The following is a 9,909-nucleotide window of genomic DNA, read 5'->3' as shown; positions in this document are numbered from 1 at the left end:
AACTGGCAGAGGCCTCTCGAGTAATTGGTGCCACGTCATTCAATTTTGCTACGTGGCATGCTGAGCTGGCAAATGCTTGGTGGGCCGGATGCAAATCTAGTGGAATGACGGCCGGATTAGACACTAATTAGATCATTAATTGCGGTATAATGGACGATTAAGAGACTAAGTGGGAGACAGTGTTTAGTAGGCTAGTAGTACTCGTCACTGTTTTGTAAGTGCCGCCATAGCCAAATATTCAAAAACCAACCGTCCTCCCCTTTCTCCGCTTCTTCTTCTTCTTCACCTCCTCCATTGTGGAGCTTCTATCCTCCTTCATACCTGTGTGGCCATGTCCGATCCGCCCAGCAAAGTGCTGTCCAGCCTCACCCCTTGCTCGGACAAGCGCAGCTCCAAGCTCGGCGGCTGCGCAGGCGTCTTCTTCCAGCTCTTCGATTGGAACCGTCGATTGCACGGGAAGCGCCTCTTCTCTCACAAACTTCTCCCTGCTGGTAAAAATCAGAAAATGCTTGTCTTTTGCTTTGTGCTTTCTCATGCCCTAATGCTCTCACTACAGCTTAGATTTTTTGGTCTGAGCTCATCTGATGTAAATGCATGCAGAGCGGCCCTGCAAGCAAGCCTCTAGAAATCACAAGGATGAGAAGCTGCCCATGGCCAAGCTGCTCCTTGTAAGCTACCTCCATAAAAACCTATGTTCGAGTTTATATATGGAATTTGATTACCTGAACATGGAGTCTGATTTTTTCTCTTCCCCCCCCCTTTCCCCTTTCCCTTTTTTGCAGATCGCTGATGAGAACAGAGGTGGGTTTCCGAGGGCTTCACAGAACGAAGCTGGAGAGGCTTTTATCAAAGAGAAAACACCTGAGAAGAAGAAGAAGCCAGCAAACAAGCGGAGTCCCAGTGTGGTGGCAAAGCTCATGGGCTTGGAAACCATGCCTTCTCCAGAGCTTCGGAAGGAAAGGAGGCAGTTTGGGTACAACCCAATTCACAATTTTGAAGAGAACTCCCTTTGTGCTGACCAAAAGGCCCCATCTTTCAGAGAGAAATCCACTTCAGCTGACAGAAAGAACACATCTTCCATGTATGTTGATGCAAACCTCTCACATGGCAAGCATACCTCCACATCCCAACAATCCTCTTCCATGTATGCTGATGAGAATTCACATGTGAAGCATCCCCAGGCATTGATCTGCCACAAATCTGACAACCCAAAACCCATGTTCTTCTGCAAGCTCCCTGCTTTGTCTCCTCGGAAAGCAGATAGCCCTTTTCGGTCTATCCTATCACCCTCTAAGAGCCACAACAAGCTGGTATCACCCATCAAAAGCCCACTGGGAACGAAGAGTGCGGCTCGCCTGTTTGAAGCTGCTGTGAAAATCCTTGAACCCAGCATGCAGCCCAGCATCCGTGCCAGAAACCTAGGCATCAGCTCACATGCTGCTGCAAGGCCGCTGCTGGGTGATGGCAATCATGAAGAAGAGAAATCTGGAAATAAGAAGATCTCTCCAGCTCCATTGTACCGCAGAAACAAGCCCTCCTTGGCCTCAGATTCAAAAAAGCAGCAGCAAGGAGTTTCATCGCGCTTGTATCCGGACCAACCCAAGGCTCAGGTCAAGTTGAAACAGGATAAAAAACCAGGGAATGCATCAGAATTGAATGCTATATCCAAGCCTCAGGCAGCCAATAACAGTAGAAGAGGAACATCTGTGTCTTCAATCCAGGAAGCTCTTAAGAGGAGTGGCAGTGCCAGAGAGGAAGCTGTTCCTCGTATTGCCCCTTCAGTTGTGCAACAACGCTTGATTCGCAGCAAGAGTGTGAAAGATGAGGCAGACTATGCTAAATCCAATCATAATGTGAGAGCTGGAAAGGAAGACAAGGTGAAGCCTGATCTGAGAAGACAGCACCAGACTTGTAGCAGGCTGAGCCAATCAGCTGCTGGTGTGAAAAAAAGAGGCCCAGGAGCCAAACAGGAAGTAGACACAAGGCCCCTGAAAGGAAGCCTAATCCAAAACCAAGACTCCAGTACAGCAAAGGTCCCAGCTACTGATGGGGAGGCTTCCAAAAGCCTCTCAGCTGACTCACTAGTCACAACTGCTAGTACTAGTAGTTGTAGTAGTAGCAATGGCATTCTTAACTATGGTAGACTCTTCAGCTCTCGCAAATCTGGGACAAGCCATGAGTGCAACAAGAAGACTGAGAAGAAAGGGGACTCCTCACTCATGAAGTCCTTACTTAGGAAGAGAGCAGTTGCCACAGATAGAGTGCCAAAGAGTGGGTCCAAATCCATGTCCGAGGATTGGCAAACCTCAAAGCACGGCAATATATCTGCTCTTGGAAAGCAGTCTGCTTCAACATCACATGCTGAGAGCTTGTCTGATCCTCTATCCATGTTGGGGGAGTGCATCACAGAAGAGAGCTTGGATGAAAATGATAGTTCTAGCTCTTGTGGCATTGAGAGTTCCTCTTGTGCTCCTTCTTCCCTTGAGTACACTAGTGATGTCATGGAAAATCAGGATGTTTTAGCTGAGACCCGCATGGAGAGTACCACAATGGATACTGCAAATTGGGAAGCTTCTGATTGCACCGAGATTGTAAGTTCTTTGAGCACTGGAGCTACATACACGACGCATTTGGATGTGGGCACCATCGAACATTCCATTCAAGGCAGCTGTGAGTCCTCCATGGGAGATGTAGGTGATACTGCCTCATCTTATGCCTATCCGGAGCTTGGCAACCACAGAAGAAAAAAACCTGTCTCATACTCTGGGAAGACAACTGCTGCTATCCTTCAAGAGCTGCTCATGGCCTTGAATTCTTCCAAAACACAGCTTACAGTGGAACCAGACAGCAGTGAGTGTCTTTCTTCTTCTGAAGTTACTGTGTGTGCACAGCTTGAACCAGTGGGGTCTTCTTGTAGTGGCAATAGTGGGTATGCCCAAAATCGAGATTGTGAAGGTTCTGCGAGTGCTGTGGATGATGAGACAAGCATGGTGAGGAGAGTCATTGCTTCCTTTTTTCAGCTAGGTGTATGTGCATTTGTACATGTGCATGCGTCTGTAGATACTTGCATACATACACAAATGTACAAAGACATGCAAATACATCATATACCTACATGCATAGCACATACATGTACAAATACAAACACGAGTACATTTACAATTACATGCATGCATACATGCAATACACATACCGCATGTACCTACATGCACAGCACATACATGTACAAATACAAACACGAGTACATATACAATTACATGCATGCATACATGCAATACACATACATCATGTACATTTTCTCTCTCAGTTTTTTTCTTATGATAGTTGGCATCATGTGCAGATACCAGGGTCAATGAAAAGATTTGCTTGTAGAGGAGATTGCACCGATGAATGGAGGCATCCAAGCCCTATATCCACTCTGGAAGCTCCCTTTGAGGACGAGTCTTCCACATTCTCAGACAGCTTTGAGAGTTCTCAAGGTGGTGTAATTCAATCTACTTAAAGAGGATTTTCACATGGTTTATTGAGATTTTTTCTTTTTCTGACTACAAGAGTCTTGTGTTTTTGAGTTGAACAGAAAGTAATTTTCGTGGGGTCACACATGGGAATCATCCTGATTTTGTATCTAGAAGGCACCACATAGACATCTCGTTTATGGGTTTGGATTCAAAGGCTTACAAGGATGCATTCGAGTGTGAGGAAAAATACGTGAAAGACATTGTAGGCACTGCAAAGCTGTCTCCTGTTGATGTTTATGCTGCGAGGCTGCAACTACCATGTGCACTTATCGATCCTGTTGTGTTCAAAAACCTAGAGGAGCAGTTTCATCAACAATGGGAATGGGGAGTAATGCCTGAAGACAAGATGGATGGCATGTGTAGATCAGAAATCGACATGAACTTCATGAGGAGTCACTATGAAGAAGCTGGAGTACAGAACAGGAAGCTCATATTTGATTGCGTCGATGAGGCTCTAAGCTTGCATTTGGGCATAAGTGAACAGCAATCCCAGCAATGCTTTCCACAGATTCTGCATTTATGTGCCACTCATCTCTCACGAAGTGTGTATAGGCAGATGAATGCATGGAGGGGGATGGCTTGTAGCATGAACATAGATGACATGGTGGATAAAGAGATGAATGCAGGCACTGGAAAGTGGGTTGATTTCTCCAATGAAGTCTCTGAACTTGCTGTGGAGATGGAGGGCAGCATAGTCCAGGGACTGATTGATGAGCTGGTGGTTGACTTGAGCAAGAGATTTCCCATTAGGCAGGCTACCAGAAAAGAATGCATTTGGGCAGGACTCCTTTGATGAGTTTAAGGTGTGCACTGTGGAGCCAAAGGGCATCTTATCATGTAGCGAATGAAGTAAGACAGGGCAAGTGGCAAGAAAAGCTTGATGGTGAAGGTGTTCGTTCGTCTTTTGGGTTACGGATCTATGTTTGAGCCCTGCTAGCAACACCTGCTGGTTGTGCTTGATGTCCACTACAATAATATATTATCTTTCTCTCTCTCAAAAAAAAAGACAGAATGCTGGGCATATTTGCAAAGCCATGATTCATAAGTCAACCTACCATTAGCCACTGCCCAATGTATCATAAATTCTCATTCATTGGGATTGTGTATTGAAAGGGTGTGTACAAATGGTGGTGGCATGGCTTCTTGCTCATCCTTAGAGAGGAGAGTTTCTCTATCCTTGAGAATCTCATATTTAATATCGAGATGATGCAATGGAGTTTTTTTGGGGATGTGAGTGAGTCCTTCCACTTGAAGGGCCCCTATTAACAACAATGTAGAAGTAGTACCCATAGAAGGGTTCTCTCTTAAGTGAGCCTGCTGAAGATAATTCTTCTTTTTTTTATTTTTATTTTTGATATGAGAGTGGGTACTGCAATTGGATGCCATATAGGTTGATTAGAACCTAGTGTACCTCCTCCTTGGGAGGCATGGGTGTACTGTTGGGCTGTATCCCAAGGTGGCATGAATTTAGAGAGAGGGCACTTTAACATTAGATGGATAACCAGAACCGCTATCGAACGTATCTGATGGGTCATGAGAGAGAATCATTGTGGATGTTGTTAGAACATAAATTTTTGTGTATATTCATACATTTTTTTTATGAGCTATTTATGAAAGCTGATGTGAGCATATAAGTATTGTATTTAGGACTACATTAAAAGAGGCAACTAGATTCACACAGTAGTTTATGAGCTATTTATCAAAGCTAATGTGAGCATAAGCAAAGGAGAGAAACCACAAGTAGTTGGCTCTCTCCTCTCCACTTGTAAGACTCTCTCTCTCTCTCTCTCTGCATCTATATTTTTGTGTCGATGAATCTTATCATACAGTGTCTTACTATCATGTTTCCTCAAATTGAACAGGGGGTGTGGCATAAGGGGGTGTCTCATAACAATCTGTTTTTTGAACTTGGAAGGTTGGGGGATGGCTCCATTCCAAATGGCTCAGCTCCCATATCTACTTACACCTTAGTTTCTACTTATACCTTAGTTTATGAAGGTGTAAGGTTCTCTAAAGTCTCCCATGAATTATAAGCTCCCATGATCCCTTTGTGTTTTCAACATCTCAAGCATCCAAAGTCCACCCCCTCCCTCTCCCCCTCCTTCCCCTCTGCAATAACCCTTTCTCCTTTCCTCTCTTTCCTTCTCTTCTTTTCCCTAAACCTCAATTGTTGCAGAGGCCTATCTTCCTCGCCAAACTTGTCTCATCTTCTGTACTTTGCTTGTTGGGAATTGCGAAGTCTTATTGAAGAGATTCACAAATCCAACTCCTAATTACACTCTTATTGCTTAATCACTAACCCTACTCCTAATTACACTCTCATTGCTTAATCTCTAATCCTACTCCTAATTACACACTCATTGCTTAATTACAACGTCTTGTTGGAAGTGGGAACTCATTGCTTATTTACCACATGTTGGCACACAAGGAATAATACAAAAAGAAAAGCGTAGTGTAAACATCAATTTATAGACAAACAAACCTCAAATGTTTGCAGAGGTCTGCTTCCCCTCCACGCTTCTCTCATCTTTTGCACTCTTCTTGTTGGAATCGGGATGTTGTTATTGAGAAGTAATTCACTAATCTTACTCCTAATTACACTCCCATTGCTTAATTACTACATCTTGCATGAGAAGTAATAAGACAAAATGAAAGGTGCACCTTCAATTTATGGATGTAGAAAAGGTTTGTTTTTTCATAAGTTACTCCCTTAAACACACAAGACTCTTATGCACATGACTGCTTTAGATAGTAGATCTAATTTTGATAAGTATTTGACTTTACTCTTAACACACTCTCATTAATTTGATAAGTCTTTGACCTTACTCTAACTCACTCTCACGACACAAAGGTATAAAACTTTTATAAGAGAAATGGGCCTTAATGGCCAAGCCATGCCAAGGACATCATGAACACAAAATAATAAGTCAAGTGAGCAAGCCTCAGTGGCTATACCACCAGATTTTGGTTATCCATGGCTATGCTCTCACCCACATGTATCCATAGGTTCATCCAACAACACCAAAAGTTGACCATACAATTACAACACAAATGGAGTTGTTGATGTTGTGATGTTGTCATAAAGAAGGTAGAGAAAAAATACAATCCCATGAGGAGTAGGATCCTCCTTTATTCAAAACTCGAAAAAGCAAGAGGTGAGGATGGTGATCCAAATGGTTGCTCTTGTTGGAGCACCATAAAGTGTAGTGTGTGTGTGCATGATAGGAAGAAGTTCAAGTGCCAAAGTGTAAGTCTTTTATAATGGGAAAGCATATAACAATGGATGATAGGCATATGAACAACTCTTATGAAAGCAACAAAAATTCATCCTGCAAAGATAGAAGCCATTCGGAATTGGCTTGAGATATCTTCCGTACATGAAGGAGTAGGATCCTCCTTTATTCAAAACTCGAAAAAGCGAGAGAAAAAATACAATCCCATGAGGAGTAGGATCCTCCTTTATTCAAAACTCGAAAAAGCGAGAGGTGAGGATGGTGATCCAAATGGTTGCTCTTGTTGGAGCACCATAAAGTGTAGTGTGTGTGTGCATGATAGGAAGAAGTTCAAGTGCCAAAGTGTAAGTCTTTTATAATGGGAAAGCATATAACAATGGATGATAGGCATATGAACAACTCTTATGAAAGCAACAAAAATTCATCCTGCAAAGATAGAAGCCATTCGGAATTGGCTTGAGATATCTTCCGTACATGAAGCACGAAGCTTTTTGGGACCCTATGTAGCCATTCTGAATTGGCTTGAGATATCTTCCATACATGAAGTACGAAGCTTTTTGGGACCCTATGTAGCCATTCGGAATTGGTTTGAGATATCTTCTGTACATGAAGTACGAAGCTTTTTGGGACCCTATGTAGGCATGACATGGACTACAGAAAACACATCCATGTACAACTCCTTGTGAAAGAAGTCCAAAAATACTAGCTGCACGTGAACAGGTTCTTGAACAATGTGAAAAAGGCCAACAAAATTCAACATAGTTTGAAATAGAAGCCCAAGCGTGTGAACAGATTCTTGGAATGCTGCTCCTTAATTATTTAGTTCGAGAGGGATGCAATACCTTTACTATGCTATGCCCATTGTGGTCTCGAAGTGGGCGTTCCTGCGAGCAAGCCGCCCTCTAGAGTCGCTATGGTTGCCAATGCTCAGGCTTTTCTCTGCAAACATCGACCTCTTCTTCTCGAGCTTGGGGATTCGGTTGTAGAGATGACAAGCCAACGCTTGATTTCCATAGCTGCTGTCAACTCAATGGCTCGCAGATCAAGCTTAATTAAGACTGATAAAGATCTTGACACAGGGAGAAAACAAGACTAATCACACTGATTTCTTGCTAATCAAGGTGTTCTACCTAAAGCTAAGGCTGATTGAACCTACTCTACTTGCTCTACTAGGGGGAAATTATTGAAGATTTTTGCTAATCTTACTTCTAATTACACTATTACTGCATCTAGTAACAATTAAAAAAAAGAAAATTTCACTTTGAATATTAGATGAAAGGACTATACATCAATTAATAGACCTAGAAAGGTCTCTTTTTCCACAAGTTTTTCCCCTTGACATGCAAGATCCCTTGCATGACTCCCACTTTGAACACTAGATCTAGTTTTGATAAGTCTCTCTTACTACACAAAGGTCTTTTACAAGATAAAATATCCAACATGAGGATTGCACTATATGACCTAGCATCACTTAGGTGTGCTATAGTTCCCTCGTCTTTCTCTCTCCACCAGATTCTCTCCTCTCACCCTTCCCTCCATGTCTTGCACATTGTCTCCCTTTCTCCTTTCTCATTATATATATATATATTGCATGTTTCAATAAAAAATGAATAGCTAAACTACAAATTGAAGTGAATGAATATAATATGGTGCATTTAGAAGTTTAAACAAAAAGAAGGCCTTTGATACATCAACCCTTACTACCTTATGAAGAAGAGATGGGAATAAGAATGTTGATCTTTGTGTAGACGGTTTTATATATATCAACAAGATCCTTTTTATACCATCAAAATTTAAGCACTCTGTAGGTTAACATCGTTTCACTCTCTTGACCCACTGTAAGGCGCTTTGATTTTGAATGGACACTTATCTTTTGTAAGATGGTGCTGGAATATAAAAAGCGACCTTCTCTTATCAAATAGGGAAAGTCTAGTCTAGTGTACAGACTTGCTTAAGACTAGTAATAGAGGCCATTTTAGTTTGGCTGGCCTAGTACTGTGAAAACTAGTCACTTATATATAAGTCATTTTTTACTAAGCAATACACAATCATTCCCTTGCAATAGAAAACTTTTGAGCTCCCCTCCTCTACTCTTGCTTGCTTGTGCTCTATTGAATCTTGCATGCTTGGTGGATGCTTGCTAGATAGGATTGTTTATAGGTTTTTTGTTTGCAGTAGCTTCTTCGTCGCCTGCCTTTTGTGAGAGAGAACCATCATTGTGCGAAGGACCATTTGTATTTGCCTCAAGGCAAAGGATCATCTATATTTGCCTCAAGGCAAAGAGAGCTCTCTGTTCACACCATCAACAAGGAGCCTTTTGGTGTGACAACAGAGTGAGGATATGACAAATGAGCTAGCGCATCCACATCGGGAAGTTACAATTGTGACTCTAAGGCAAGACCTAACGACACATGCTTCGATAAGGCTGAGGTAAGCTCTTGACTTGATTATATTTGGTGTCACTGCTGTTAGGGACTACCCTAGGGCTTAGCTTCGTTCATTCGTCTATTCCAAGCTATTAGAATCACTCAATAATGCTCAGTGTGTTGATTAGAGGTCACACTCAGAAAAAAATATGGTTTCAAATACTTGGATGTGTTAATTTATTGCTTTTGATTTTGATTTTAATTGTATTTGCATTAGGGCATTTTATTTTAATATCTTAGAAGTGGAAAACATTGGTTTCTTGATGAACTGCATGACAACACTTTAATCTTGTTGCATTGAGACAAGGAATACCTTAGTAATTATGATTGAGAGTTTAATCCACCCTAAAAACATAAGTATTAAGCTTCATTAATCATGGATTAGAGTGGGATAGTTAATTGTGCTCATGTATTTCATAAAATTTTTCAGGCATTATTTGAATTGGTAGCTAGAAGCATGCAAATCCAATAATTTTTTTAAAAAGTACTTAATTATATAACTACCACTATGATTAGACCCTTGACCATGCCAAACTAGCTTTTGCATTAGGAGATGTGAGTCCATAGTCCTATGAAAAAAGACGTGAGACATGAACCTAGAGAAGTGAGCATGTAGATGTGAGCTTGGACACATGAGGAGCCCATAACACGTGAGCTTATAGACATGACTCCAGAGGTAGGTATATCGAATACTGTACCACTCCATTATTACTGCCTTAAAGACTTGCAAGG

General features: G+C 41.9%; 1 protein-coding gene across 1 annotated transcript; it reads left to right on the top strand.

Moving 5' to 3' along the window:
• The first annotated feature begins 222 nt into the window (after positions 1-222).
• On the top strand, positions 223-4,861 carry LOC147608038 (uncharacterized). The gene is made up of 5 exons (XM_086789820.1): positions 223-491; positions 601-668; positions 783-2,990; positions 3,341-3,479; positions 3,578-4,861. Exons 1-5 carry the CDS (start codon positions 332-334, stop codon positions 4,309-4,311), a joined length of 3,309 nt encoding a protein of 1,102 aa, XP_086645946.1. The 5' UTR covers positions 223-331; the 3' UTR covers positions 4,312-4,861.
• The last annotated feature ends 5,048 nt before the right edge of the window (positions 4,862-9,909 follow it).

Source organism: Cibotium barometz, chromosome 54, assembly GCF_041138505.1.
Source record: "Cibotium barometz isolate CiBa-2024 chromosome 54, ASM4113850v1, whole genome shotgun sequence".
NCBI classification, from domain to species: domain Eukaryota; kingdom Viridiplantae; phylum Streptophyta; class Polypodiopsida; order Cyatheales; family Cibotiaceae; genus Cibotium; species Cibotium barometz.
The sequence above is the reverse complement of the archived record's forward strand: the minus strand, read 5'-3'. Positions and strand labels throughout refer to the sequence as shown.